General features: G+C 43.7%; 1 protein-coding gene across 1 annotated transcript; it reads left to right on the top strand.

Annotated features, from left to right (window-relative positions):
- Window positions 1–5,489: 5,489 nt before the first annotated feature.
- On the top strand, window positions 5,490–14,298 carry tcf20 (transcription factor 20). The gene is made up of 6 exons (XM_030793555.1): window positions 5,490–7,811; window positions 7,863–12,836; window positions 13,112–13,205; window positions 13,361–13,410; window positions 13,662–13,766; window positions 14,224–14,298. Exons 1-5 carry the CDS (start codon window positions 5,490–5,492, stop codon window positions 13,725–13,727), a joined length of 7,506 nt encoding a protein of 2,501 aa, XP_030649415.1. The 3' UTR covers window positions 13,728–13,766; window positions 14,224–14,298.
- The last annotated feature ends 723 nt before the right edge of the window (window positions 14,299–15,021 follow it).

Consider the following 15,021-nt stretch of genomic DNA (forward strand, 5'->3'; position numbering starts at 1 on the left):
GTTTGAATGAGCGACAAGTCAATGAATGACTCATTCGTTCCTCACACACTCTGCACTGCGAAGAATATAGGAAACATCAGAATATACAACAGAGAATGCAGAATACAGAATGCATTAGAATTTAGAATACAGAATATAGAATTTGGAATACGGAATGCACATACATAGAATGTAGAATGTGTCAAGTGGGATTTAAAATGTGAAATAAACACTGAAAAATGTAGAATAAAGGATATTGTGCCACCTGTGCCCAGTGACAGCATCTGATGGAAAACACTGTTCACACGTTCCTATTCAAAGGAAAAACTGGCCAACCCCCCAACAAGTAGTTTCACTCATTTCAGGCCCCTCTTTAAACATTTATGGGCTTTGAAGTGTTTGTTCACTGTTCTCTTCGATGACAGTTAAAAAGAACACGGAGCACCAGGAAGTACAGCTGTATATTTTACTAGCTTTTTTCCTAGCATTCGAAATAATTCTTGCTGTTTTTCTTCTGATGAAAATTGGGGGTTGAGGGGGGGAAAGGGGGGGTTCATCATTGACAGAATTGATGGGGAAAGGGAGGAGAGATGGAGGGATGAGAGAGGAGACATGAGAGGGGGGGGCTGTGCAGGAATATGAGTGTGTATGCAATTTCAAGGCGGTCTTTCAGTAGCAAAAAAAAAAAAAAAAAAAAAAAAATCTGTTAACAGAAGAGGAAAACGAATAACTGGCAATGGTTGCAGTTATGTACACTTATACATAGAGAACATTTACGATTCAGATGTAGAAGACATATGTTTTAAGAGTGCGTATGGCAGCAGTGCGATTAATTTTAAGCAGAGCTAGGTGGATTCACCTAAACGGTGTGTGAACGAGGGGGAAAGAAGGAGAGGGAACGAGAGAGGGAAGGGGGCGGGGGTGTATGAACCTCACTGATTACAGGACCTACTGGCACTCCGATTGTGCTCTTGTTATTTTTAGAGGAGAGGACAAAAGAAAAAGAACATTTTAAGGAAGAAAGGCCCAATTTTTGTGAAGCTGTGACGGGGCCCCCGACTTTGCCGCCGCTGGTCGGGGCTGTCGAGAGAGGACGGAGGGAGAGACAGAGATAGAGGGATAGAGAGAGGGAAAAGCGGCGGAGCAGTCGACTCAAGTCCGGGGTTTCCTGCTACAGCAGCGGGAATTACACAAAACACCCTTTCACCTCTTGTGGGGCCTTCAGGTATGCGCGTGTACAATGCCACTTTGAGTCATTTGAAATATATATTTGCATAAGAGGGTTGTTCTTTGAAATGTGGTTTTCGCAAGGATGTTTTTTTCTGTTCTGGTCTAGGGGTACAGCAGCATCCTACGTTAGCTCTGCTAATGAACGTTATTCATACTAGCCTAGCTGCTGCCCACCTTATTTTTCAAATACCTTTCCTTTCTATAACAATGTATGTTAGCTTGCTAAACCCAGGCTTTTCCCAAACGAAAGCTTTAATTGCATGTTTGCAAACGAAGTTTTGGATTCTAGTAAACCTCGCCCGCGAACCAAGAATAATAATTTCACAATAAAAATTGGTACTGGATTGATAGGTAACATATCTCGCATTGTAGACTACAGTCTCTGCACAATAAGCAGTGGCGTTGCTAGCCAAGCTAATTAGCTAACGTTAGCTTCCTAGAAAACTGCTTGACGTTATTAGAAAAACTGGCGAGCCGCTGAAAACCAGGTTATAATGATGGTGAGTGACATTTATATTAGAAATATGAAATAGAATATCTGTTTAACCAAGTGTCGATAAACTAAAATTAGTAACTGAAGAAAGGCTTCTCGATTTTTTCCCTGTTAAATTAAAGATACCCGTCCACTCCGTTAATTAATTGCCAGTTGATGTAATTGGACAAACGCGTCTCGCATATCTATGACAACTGACTTTCACAGTGTTGTCACACAAATAAACAAAACACAGCCTTTTTCATGGCCGCACATCGTTCCAAATTGTTGTATTAGCAAAGAAGTATATTGTCTTTCCTTGACACGTTGAACTGTGCGGTTATCATTCAAAAGGCCATTTAGGGTGATCCTCTATTGATGACTGTTTACAGTCTCCGCAAATTCTCTGACCTGTACCTTCATGACCCCAAACCGTGGAGAGGTGGGATAGACAGCCAGCGGCGACTGTATTGAAATTCCGTCATTTTTATTACGTGGCCTTTCACTTGGATGTCATAGAACGTAGTGTGGTAGGTTGTATTGTCTGAAACGAATACAGTCTTTACGAAATAATATTAACATTCATGTTTGCGGGTTTAGAGCCTCCCTTGCCATACACGATGGGATTAACTTGCTTTTGTTTGCCATGCAAAATTGATAAGTTCAGTATTACTGGGAGGTACAGAGAAAGGGTAAATGTCTCGCCTCAGAAAAAAAATCTCGTATTGCGTGATATTCAAACGTATTGGTAATGAATTTAAAAGAACGGGACAGGAACTCAAATGTCATTTTACCCCCTCTTCCCAGAGTTAGCTGTAAGGCAGCAGTCATAAAACCATTTACCTTGTTTCTGTTAGACAATGGACACGTGTCACGGTGCCTGTTGGTGAATAATGACCCCATTATGGTACTCTTAGTCCTTAATTAGGTCCGCTGATAATTAAATGCTCATGCCTGATTTTAAACACATTATGTTTGATTCTTGCTTTGACATTTGGGTAGTGAGATTCTCGGAACTAGAATTTCAGTCCCGTCTGTTTTTGTTTTAATGTTTCAGTTTGCGTTTAAACATTTCCCCTCCACTTGGTCCCCTGTACCCCCCCCCCTCCCCCTCCCCGTATATATATTTCTTTCTTTCTCTCTTTTCTTTCTTTTTTTACTCATTTGAACAAATAAATCAGGCATGTGTGCAGAAATGCATGGTCTCTTAGGAGACAATGCAGCAAACCCTTTGCCATCTCTCTCTCTCTCTCTCTCTCTGTTAATGCAGCTCACGTCAAATAAAATAACTCACGGAACATATCTGTAATATTAAGAAACCTATAGAAATGAGGTACAGCTCTCAGGATGACTGAAGTGGTGGAACTGAGAACTGTATTTTGGACTGTACCACGTCTTCTGCAACTGTAAACAATGTGAAATTTGCATATTTCTCAATGTTCATGTTCAATGTTGTGTCAACAAACTTTTTTTTTGTTGTTGTTTCTTTTTTTTTTTGGTTGGTTGGAGATGTATCATACACACTTTCCTTTGCTTTTTAACTTTTGTTTTGAGAAGTGAGCTTTTTTTTTTTAATTTTTTTTTTTTTTATGTCGACCACAGATTTATTTCATTATGGCCATACTCTTAAAGGATGTTTTGTCCAAGAGGTACATTGTACATCGGAATTTAGAGCCAAGTGCTGGCAAACACGTAACACTATGTAGAGTATTTATTGCAAGAGAAACAGAGGTTAGATGGATATGTCTGGGGGTATCAGATCATAACGATATGCATTCCTTTCATCAAATGTTTGATAACGTATCAACAAACCGAACTACTGATATTTTTTTTTCTTCTCTTTTCTCCCTCTGTTTTTTAAAGTATAACTGTAAACCAAAAGTAAACTATCTTTTTTTTTTTTTTTTTTTACCAAAGTAGGGAAAAAAATCCTTTTTGTGATAAGAAGTGAAATAGATTTAATTGATTTTATGATGTCATCTACCTGAAGATGTGTGGAGACAGTTTGTGTGTGAACAAACAGCTTCTCCTTATGAATTGCTCTTAATCATTTGAAAGAGAACGATTAAACATTTCAAGCCAGCTGTTTACTTTTTTTATAAGCCGTTAAGCCTTTAACCGTAAGCTTTCTTGCAGTTGTTTATGGCTTAACACTGATAACTTTAAGAAGTGGGCTATGGAACAGTGTGCCAGAGGGCTTTTGAGGCTTGTGACGTTTCCAGTGATTTTCACTCTCTAAAATTAGTCAAATACCTTTATTACAGTGTAGTAAGGCGGAGATCCTGGCCATAGTTACACATAAGGAAGTTAATCTTGGCTAAAGATTGGGAGGTATGTGTAGGGTTAACCACAATCCCTGACTGTCCACAGACCATTTTGTAAAATGTAGAGTGCATGTTGTCATAGCGATGTAAAATGGACAAAAAAAAAAGAAGCTATTTCCGTGTTTCTTTTTCTGTACTTACAGATTTTGTCAACGTTCCTGTTTCAAGCTGAAGAGAGAGAGGGAGAGAAGGACGTACCTAAGAAAGCAATGGAAAACAACACCTTTGGACAATATGAGAGGACAAGAAATCTTTGGCAAAAATGAAGGATGAGTGACAAAAAAAGGAAACAAGCATGGTGATGTGGAACGTACTGGTATTGGAAAACACCTTGATAAAACTGTGACAGACAGACAGACAGACACGCACACACAAAACAAATTCATTGGGGAAAAAAAAACAAAACAACAACCTAAACGCTGAAGAGAGAAGAACGCAAAGTGGGGACCAAAGACATTTTTACTATGAAGCAGCAAAGTTCAACAGATACACAAACAGTATTCAGAAGGAAGTATAAACAGAGAGTGCAGTCTTTTTAAAATAAAAAACAAAACAAAACAAAGTATTATCTGCTGTCTCAAAGAACAAAATAAGAATGTCCCTGGATGTTTATGCTTTTTGGAAGAGCTATTTTGGACAGCTGTTTGTGGCTGATGATTGATAAACTAAACGCACGGCTGCTAGACAGGCGCACACAAAACAAACAGTGCAAAGCACAGCGGTGAAAACAAGACTGCTGTCACTGCAGAGTTAACGTTTTTTTTTTTTTTTTTTTTTTTTTTGCAGTGGCCTAGTCACTTTTAACTTGGTGAATTTGAATGGAGCAGTATTGCCTCCCATTGTGCTCAGCGTTTCAGCAGCTGCTCCCTTTGGCCAAAAAAACAGTTAGTTCATTCATTTCATTTCACCTTCTTTTGCTATTGTTCCCAATATTTTACCCAAATTTGAGTGCCAAACTGCTATAGCTTCATAGTGATGACTGTCACACCTGTGTCTCTTCGTGAATGTAACTGATTACACATTTGAATTAGCCATTATGCTTGGCTCTTATTACTGAAATTTATCAGTTCGGCTCAAAGTCTCTCTCGGCTGTCCCTTGAAAACTGTTATTGCAACTCTAGAGGAGCAGTCTGTTCTTCTGCAGATCATAACAGTGCTGCTTTGATGTCATGCGAACTGCCAGCTTCATATGCCGTTTTGCATTAAGTTATCTACCACCAGTCTGTGACTGCTCAACCTCCTTAAATTGCTGCTACTTGTTGTGATTATATCGGCTTTCATAACTGTCTGCTCCAGTTCTCGTTTATTGACTGTGATGGACTTACCTGCTGACACCCAGTCACAGAAATATGCTCAAATCTATGTAAGAGACTTCTTTAAAAGTGTAACCAGCTGTGTAAAGCAAAGCCCTCCCGAGTTATTGTTTAGCTTTTCTTTGGGATACGCTTCAGCCTTTCATTCAAGAAAATACTGAAACCACCAAAATGCAGAACTTTCCCAATAGTCCAGCTTCTCTTCCCCCGGGTTTCACCCGGGGATCTCCTTATCCACCACACCCATCGGATCCTCAGATATCGCCACGAACAACAGAGGACTATGTTGCCATGCATCAATCGCAACCCAATCCTCAAAGTCATGGGCAGCACCTGCTCCTTCGGGGTCAGCATCACGCAGGCCAGGCGGCCCACATTCATGGTTATGGGTCGAGAAGGGGAACCGGCGAAATGCAACACAGCGGTGCTCACAGTGGAGGTGGCGGCAGCTCTTACAGAAAAGAAAACATGGATTATTATTTTGCTATGAGTGGGAGAGACAGGAACCGAAGAGGGGGCGTTGGCTACAGCGCCGGGTATGGGTATTCAAATATGGATGGACATTTACCTCACCAGTACAGACATGCATCTGGTTCAGGGTCATCCTCTGGAATGATGTCACCTTACCCTTTGGACTATGGACCCGGTTCTGGAGGAAGTAGCAGTAACAGCACCGGTGCTGGTTCCTTTTCCCCCTCCCAGCAGTATGGTATGAGTCAAAACCCTTCAATGCAACAAGTGACAGGACCTCAAATCCTCCAACGCCAACATGGGCAGAAGTACCCATCACATCAAGGGCTGCATCAAGGACAGCAGCTTCGAGGCTATCCTGTTTCAGCACACAGAATGCCTCCTCAGTTTAGTCACTACTCTCCCCTGAATACGCCCGCAGGTTCTGGGATCTACAGTCCTCCACCACAAAGATACGATGGGAGCAGCATTGGTGGTATGGATACCAAAATGAACAACTCACCCACTCACTCCAATCCAAACCCCGCTACAAACGCTGCAGCCCCAAACAGCGCTGGGCAACAAGAGGGTGTGGGGCAAAGTTATCCGTCTTCTAACCATCCCCCGTACTCCCCTCAGTCTCATGCCCTCAACAAACATCCTGCCCACTCACAACGCACCCCCCAGCACAGTCTAGGGGCAGGCTATGATGCCTCGATTAAAATGCAGCATCACACCTCGCTGCCGGGTCTCGCATACCCAAAACATCCTCAGTCAAATGTCCCCTCCAGTGCAGCCATGCCTCACCTTCCCTCTCAAGAAATCTCTAAATCCCCCATGCACTCTCAGAATCAACAAGCTCACATAAATCAGAACTTTAGCCCGATATCTAACCCCTCCCCAGCTCCGTCTGCAGTACAGTCTCCAAGCTGTAGTTCCTCCTCATCTCCACTAATGGGTGTTTCAGATGGGCAGGGAAGCACTACAGCGTCCCATGTGCAGCCACCCTCACACTCCACTCACCCAAACTCCCGTAGCAGCCATAGCCATGGTAGGTTACTGCAGACAGTGCCTCAATTAAGTCCTACTCCGAATTCCAATAGCAGCATCAGCAGTTGTGGCAGCAGTGTAGGTAGTAAATCTGTCAGTTTGAATGCAGGTTTAGGCAGTGGTCACTCTGCCTTAAATTCAAATCGAATGGGAATGGGCTCTAGAGGCGGCTCACGCGAGGACAGTTCATCTTCCCTGTACCCATCTTGCCCGCAGGACAAAATGATGCAAGACCCTGGACTGAATAGTCTGAATGCCCTGACGTCTCAGGTTGCTAACTTACCCAACACAGTGCAACACATGTTGCTCACTGACACTCTGTTGTCTCAGAAGAAAGGAAAAGATAGTGGACATCACAGTCAAATGCAGCACGCGGCACATGCTGTGTCTGCTTCCCAGACAAAAGGCAAAGGGGTAAGTGCTGGTCTCGATCCTGGTGCAGGGAGTGAGGACAGTGGGACTGTGGGTGCTGATCTTGTGAACTCTGAAGCAGAAGAAGCTACTAGGGACCAGGGAGACCATTCATCTTTGTTGGAGACAAAGAGGATGAGGCAGATGAGTGGAACCAGCAGTGAGTCAGAAACCACCAGCTACTATCCTTCATCTATGGCTCAAAACCAAATGCAGCCCCAGGCAGGACAGAGTCGTCACGGGATGCATCTGCAGGTGGACACGGCTATTGCGGAGGCATCTGTAAAGCAGTCATCCAGTCAGTCCTCAACCCCCTTGACCGTAGCTCAAACAAAGACACCAGAAACTCAGACTCCCTCGTCATCATCTCCACATTCCATTCCTCCTTCTGCACAGCCTAGTCCAAATCAGCCTCCATGTCCTCCTGCTCCCTCAGATCCTTCATCCTCTACTCCCTCGCCCACTCACTCATTACGTTCAAACTGTTTGGCAGAACCCGACGCTGCTAATTTAGATGATAAAAATGGAGCGATGAAACAGGAAAACAAAGACATCAGAGATGAAAGAAGCAATGAGGAAAAAGTAGATATAAGCAAAAAGTGGAATACTGACACAGCCAACGTAAAAGATCAGAGGGAGCATGAAAGAAGTATGGCCAAGAATTCCCAAAATTTAGACAATGAAACGGAAGAGTTGTCAGAGCATGGTAAACTGAAGGAGAGTAAGAAAGATATAAAGAAAAATGATGCACAACAGTGTGACAACCCCAATAAGAATTTAAGCACTTCGGAGGCACAAAATGTTGGAGGAGTTGGTGTGATTGTTTCTGCCCGCCCTGATCTGCCAAATCCTGAATCAACAAAACACCCAGAAGCCACACCCACATCTCCTCAGTATGGCATTTCTCAGCACCCAAGCCAGCTGAACTATCCTGAAGAAAAGCATGCTGTTAACGTGTTCAGAGATTCTAGGAACCACAATGGGGAAGGTGATGCCTGCATGGACTCATATCCTGACTTTGGGCAGAACATGTCTTCAAATCATACCCACCCTGGGCCTTTCAAGTATGGGAATCCTGAATTAGTATATAACGCTTGCATGGGCTCAAAGAACAGAGGTCGGGTAGGTCCAGGAGGTGGACTTGGGGCAAACTCTCGTTACCCAGGCTATCATCAGCCTCATCCAAACTATGGTACTGTACCCAGAAAGGATGCTGGTGTTGATGGCTCCATGAAAAGAGGAGCAGGAATAATAGCAAGAGGTCAGGAGAATAATTCCCAGCTACAGCAACCATTTCCCAGTCTTTTGCAAGAGGTCCTTCAAGGTTACCACTTAGACAGGCGCTATGGACGCTCTGAACAGGTGCCTGGAGGTCATCATCCGCCTCAAAACATTTCACAACACCAGTACGGGCCAAGACACCCTTATGGTATGATGGAAACCATGAGGTCACATGGAATGGGTTCCCAGTCTAGTATTGGTAGTGCTGGTGTCCATCATGCTCAGATGGCCTCTGGGAAATCCCAAATTCTTAGTCAAAGCCATGGAGCAGGAGCTGACATAGGACCAGGCCTCACTCATGCTTCTTGGGATTCGGAAGCACAAAAGGTAAAAAGCAGCTCCTCAGAGAAGAGCAAAATTGGCATGTCTCCTAGCCATTCCTCTCAAGGCCAGCAGTCCTCGGATTCAACAGGAACTCCCCCAAAGCACATTAACCTGGCTGACTATTCATTACCTCATAGAAAACCTTCAAACTTATCCACCCCGTCTTCAGCCGTACAGCAACTGCTGTTACAGGAAACTGAACCTTTAGTTGGTAGTGCTGGACCTATCGGTCAAAATCAGTCTCAGACGTCGTTAGTTGCCCTGTCGTCCTCAACTTCTGGACGGCGTTCAGTAATTTGTGATGTGTCTCCTTCCCGTCGGACCACACCTGAAAGAGAAAGGGGACAGACAGGCCCCTCAGGGGCCTCAGTCATCCAGCAGCCTCACACTTCTGCAACAAACGAACAAGTCTGCATTAAAGAAGAAGTAAAAGACAAAAGAGAGCAAGAGCTGGAGGGCATGTCAAATGAGCCTGCAGGTCGAAGTGCTGACAGTCATAGTGGCGTGTTAACTAAGGACACAGATATTCAAGAGCATAACAAGCCTCTGCAGCCCTCAGCAGACACTAATTCTGACTTGCACAGCACCAAAGGTGCAAAAGGGAGCTCTGATATACCCAGCCCTTACCATTCTCAACAATTACCCCCTGATTCTGTTTCTAATCCTCTGTCATCACCTTCAAGACGTCAGTCTTACCCCCAAGGTGTGGATGGTTCTGCCGCTGCCTATGCTGCTTATGGATTTAGTGAATCCAGAGATGAGAACCCCAAGCTGAACACTCATTACCCTCCTCATCATCCATACCATGCATTGTCATCCCAGAGTACACACCTTCCCTCTGCAAACAAGTTGCAAACATATCCTCACTCCATCTCTCATCAACACCCACATAACTTAGACGACAGGCTTGAATGGACAGCTCATAGTAACCGGCATAAAGAAATATCAGTCCACTCTACCGCCGCTTCTGATCGGCACTTACTTCAGAGCCAGTCTGAACAAAAAATACAGTCTACCACGGATGTTTTACCCAACCCACAGCATTTGCATAGACAACTCTCCTATCCTGGCTCTTATTATGACATGAAGGTGTGGGAGGGCTACTCTGATAGGGAAGGTGCTGGAATGTCAGATGGAGATTCCTTTCGTAGAAGCCAACAGCTCCCCACAGCTGTCCCGCCTGAATCTGTTGCCCCTCAACCTTCATCAGTTGGTCCTAAAAACCTTGATGTGGAAGAATCAGTCAAGCCACTCCACCCCCCGCCTACTACATCCAATTCCGTTAGCTCTGCTGGTCATAACACCAATAACATGAACCCAGTGACTCAGCCAGCACATCGTCAGGGCAAAACTGGGGCTTCTGGGGAAACCAATCCATTAATGATGAGGAGAAGGGTTCGATCTTTTATATCCCCAATACCGGCCAAGAGGCAGCATCAAGATTTTGCTAATCAAAGAAGTGGACAGTCGTATCATTCAAATTCTCCCCATCCTGAATCTAGGAACCCAGTTGATGGTGATCCAAGCAACAATGACCCTGGCCGTTCCAGATTAACCTCTCCAAACTCTCCATACACACCCTCTGCCAACTCTTTTGCTCAGTCGTCTTCACCCCCACAAAGCAAAACCAAGATTTTGCCTCCAAGAAAAGGACGAGGTCTAAAGCTGGAGGCAATAGTGCAGAAAATAACTCCCAACATGAAGAAGGTGTCGAACTACAACAGCAGCAGTTTGGATTCCGATCCAAATTATTTCTCAGAAGTGTCACAGTATGGTTCTGACATCCAAGATTCAGAAATTGGGGCACCTTACTCCAGAGTTCATCATGGAGAAAGCCTATCTTACCTTGACGAGGCTCATTCTTTAGAAGATCTGATGCCCTACAGAGCAGCTGAGGAGACTTTTGCATGTGACTCACAAGTTCTCAAGCAGAGTACGCCAGGTTCTACCAGTGGTTCTTTAAGGAGCTTGCAGACAGATTTTGACTTTGGTTTAGGTGCCACTGGATCTTCAGGATCTGGTGTGGGTGATGGTGACAAGGATGACCTGAGGATACCATCTGATTTCACCCTATTAGGACCTTTACCTCCACCACCACCATTACCTCGTCCTGTACAGGGTTCGCCTCCTCCATCATCATCTGCCTTATCTGATATTCAGCAGTTTACAAATACTTACCAGCAGCTGGAGACTAGACGAGGGGAGCAGTCTGCTGCTAATCTTCTGAGACAGAAGCTTCAAGAAACAGGCATGGGTTTTGATGACTATGCTGGGGGAGATTACTATGGAGCCACCCCACCCCATCACAGTCCAGGACACCACCTCCTGTCCAGAACACCCCAGCACCAAATGGTGTCTGCTAGAATGACAGGTGCTGACTCAAAACAACAAGAGAGCATTGTTCCCAAAGGCTATTTTCCATCAGGCAAGAAGAAGGGCCGTCCCGTGGGAAGTGTCAATAAACAGAAACGCACCCAAGTCCAGATGCAAAATGTGATGCCCAGTGCACCTGCTCCCCCTCAGAGTGCCCCGGTCGCTCCTGCAGCTCCCCAGATTGTCACAACTGCCAGCGTCACAAGTGAGGCTGTGACCGCTGCTGCTGCCGCTGCTGCTGCTGCTGCTGCTGTTGCTGCTGCTGCTGTCTCGGCATCAACTGATCAGAAGCCCTGTCCCTCTCTGGTTCCTCCTGCTCAGCCCCAGAGCACAAAAGTGGATGTGGAGAGTGAGGATACTCAAGCAGAGATGGATGTCAAACCAATTAGACACAAACAGAAAAAGAGTAAAGATGGTAATGAAGGAGTTGGGTTAAGAGGCAGGCAAAGGAGAAGAAGAAGGGGAGTGTCAGGACTGGAGTCCCAGTCTGGCAGTGGGGGGAGCGTTGGTGGAACTTTTCCAGAAACCAGATCTAACGTTTTTGCTCCTTACATACATGTAGAGAGAAAGGTTGCTGAGATAGGGGCCGTGTGTACGATAGTTAATGCTGAAGAAGAGAAACTCAAGTGCGAGCGAAGTGGAGGGGTGGGAGGAAAAGGTTCTGGAACGGATTCTCTCACTTCCATTAGTTTGTCTTCTCAACTGCTCAGGAAAGAGAAAGAAACTGAGAAGGTAAAAGAAAAGAGGACAGCTGGGCAGGTTGATTCTTCCCTACAGACAGGGAAGGCTCTCCCTACCTCTGGTTACGTACTCCCCGGACCTGTTATCTCTGAGACCAGTCACACTGGCCGCCTCTTATGCTGTCTTTGTCAGAAATGGGCTAATTATAAGAACCTAGGAGATCTCTATGGTCCTTTCTATCCTTCTGATTATGCCACCAAGTTTCCCAAAAGTCAACCCCAAATTCGCCAGACCCAGACAAACCCGGGGGTTAGTATCACCAATATTTCCTCTAACTCAACCGAGTCATCTACCCAGGATTCACAGTCACTAGACCCTCCAAACATCAAATCCTCAACAGATAGCGATTGCACAGTGAGTCAAACCACAAATCCAACTTCCCCTGCTACTACAGTTGGAACTGCATCTCCAACAGCTGGTGAAGAGATGCCATTCTTGCTAGCTAAGTCTGGCAACACCGCAACCACCACACCTGTGCAAAACTGGGATAGGACATCAGAACTGACCGGTGATAAAGTGAAACAACAAACTAGTGAAGTTGAGATCGGTCCGAAACAACAGGAACAGCAGCAATCAGAGGACGTGGCGCAAAGACCGCAACACAGAAAACTGACGTCCCACCCCAGGTTCAAGAGACGACACAAATCCAGTGAAGATCTACCCAGAACCATCCCGATCAATAGCAAAGCCTCACTGCCATTCCAGCCTCCCCCTCCTAGTCTGGACTCACTTGGGCCTCTTGCCCAGTTGGCCCAGCTTCCTCAGGTGCCACTAGATCCTGAGGAGCTTTGGGTACATGAGGGGTGCATAGTCTGGGCCAGCGGAGTGTACCTGGTAAATGGAAGACTCTACGGCCTACAGGAAGCACTAGATGGCGCCAGAGACACAGTAAGTGGGACAGTCATGTATTATGTACTTATTTATTCATTCGTTTATTTATCTATCTGTTTGTTTACTTATGTATGTATTTATTTATTTAATTATTGCCAGATTGCGGATGAGCATGTTTGTGACGAAATGTCAGATTAAGTTGTATCTTATTGGGTGAGGATTGTGCTTTAATGTTGGTTTTTACTACAGTGTTTGCAGTAGTTGTGAAGGTTCTCTGTCTTTCTTTCTTATTTTCTTTCTTTCTTTTTTGTGTGTTTTCCTTGTTTTACCAGAGCTGCTCCCATTGTGAGATGGTGGGTTCAACTCTTGGCTGCTACAGCAAAGGCTGCACGCTAAGATATCACTACCTGTGTGCTATGGAGGCAGGTGAGGACTAACATAGTCACACTTGAAACTTGCTAAACTCATGTGGAACAAATGCTAATCTGTACTGGAAAATTGCAAGTGTTGGGAAAGCCTGTTTGTAGTCTCAGCAATGTTCATTAGCAATCGTTAACTGTGTTTATGTTTCTCTGTCCAAGATTGTTCCTTGAACGAAGACAACTTTTCACTGCGGTGTCCTAAGCACAAGGTAAGGAGGGGTCTTGGTAAAAAAAAAAGAAAAGAAAATTAAAAAAAAAACAATAAAAAAAAAAAACAGTTGTTTTCCAATGTGTGATGAAATTCTCCATCACATTGGCCTCATTTGAAAAGCAGAGGCCAAATATACAAGGCTTTATTGTGGGTCTCTTAGAGTTTAGTCAGTGGAGGTCTCTTTCCATTCATTACAGTCATGTGATGTTTTTTCACCGCTGCCCTTTGCCTCTGTCACTTGTTTTGCAGTTTCCCCAGAGTGTGAGGCCAGTCAAAGCTGGAACAGCATACCTCGAGCAGTCTGAAAGAGGATGAATACAGTAAAAAATGAAGTCACATAAGGAATGTTTGGATGTAAGTATTCAGCCATGTAGCTTTAGCATGTTGGGCGTGTGTATACATATGTGTGTGTGTATGTGTATGTGTGTGTGTGTGTGTTATTGTGTATGTATGTTTCAGTTTAATGGTGTTACCTCTATAAAACGTGTTATTTTAGAGATTATAAACTGTGTCAAAATCATTTTAAAGTGGAAGTTCATGTGGAAGTATTTTACAGCTGTAATATTTGGAGAAAAGCATATGAGAATTGAGAATATGAAAATCAGTACGTGAGATTTCTAATAACACATTATTAGTTAGCAAGGAACAGCTTAGAGCTGAGAGAGTTCTGAATATAGCGCCTCCACAGAGTCCCATTAGCAGCCAAAGCAGTGGTATGTTTGCTTATGACTGCCCCGAAGGGTAAGTGTTTCTGCTCAGTCGACACAATAGAATACTGCTGACGTGTTTGATTATGTGTCTCCATCCTCAGGTAGCATGGATATTGAACAAGGACGGCGGATTCTACAGAGGAATGAAAGTGCATCGCATTTAAAGCTGGAAATACATCAGTGATTGGACAAAGAGATCAGGAATGTAAAAAATGAAAAGACAACTCTCTTTTAAGAACACTAATGACTTAAAAAAAAAAACAACAACAAAAAAACTGAAACGTCAAAGGAAAAAAAAAATAATTTTTTTTTCTCTCCATTAATTGTTTGTCCTTACCGTGAAAAGAAAACATAAAAAAACGCGATCAAAGCAACAGGGAGGAAAAGCTCGCAAACAACCTGAAAGAACAGAACAAGTTGGACAGTAAGAATCTTTTTCTTGTGAAAGAAAAAAACCAAGAAAGAGCGGAGGATAGGAGAATGCTGCCTCTCCAAACGAAAAAATGTTGCATTTATGGAGATGCTTTCATACCGTTTGACTTCTGCTTCCATCACGGCTATTATTTTACATGTGTTTTGAAGTCCATTTAGTGTTTTTTTTGGAGAGTATTGGGAACATGCCCTCCTGTGGATTCCCTGGAGAATGTCGGCACGAAATTAAAAAAAATATATATATATTTAAGAAAGGGAAAGGGAGGCAGAGTATTTACCCTTATTTTATGTAGTATTTTATCATTATTCACATTACCTTTATTTTAATCGCCATTATTACTTTTATCAGTATTTTACTCTTCTATCCAAATGGAAGTATCACAATTTATAGATCACATCTTCATATCATTCGTGGAAGAGGATTTGGAATGAAATTGGATCAAGTTATATATCAATTTGCCCATTTT

Source organism: Chanos chanos, chromosome 16 (genome assembly GCF_902362185.1).
Source record: "Chanos chanos chromosome 16, fChaCha1.1, whole genome shotgun sequence".
NCBI lineage: Eukaryota > Metazoa > Chordata > Actinopteri > Gonorynchiformes > Chanidae > Chanos > Chanos chanos.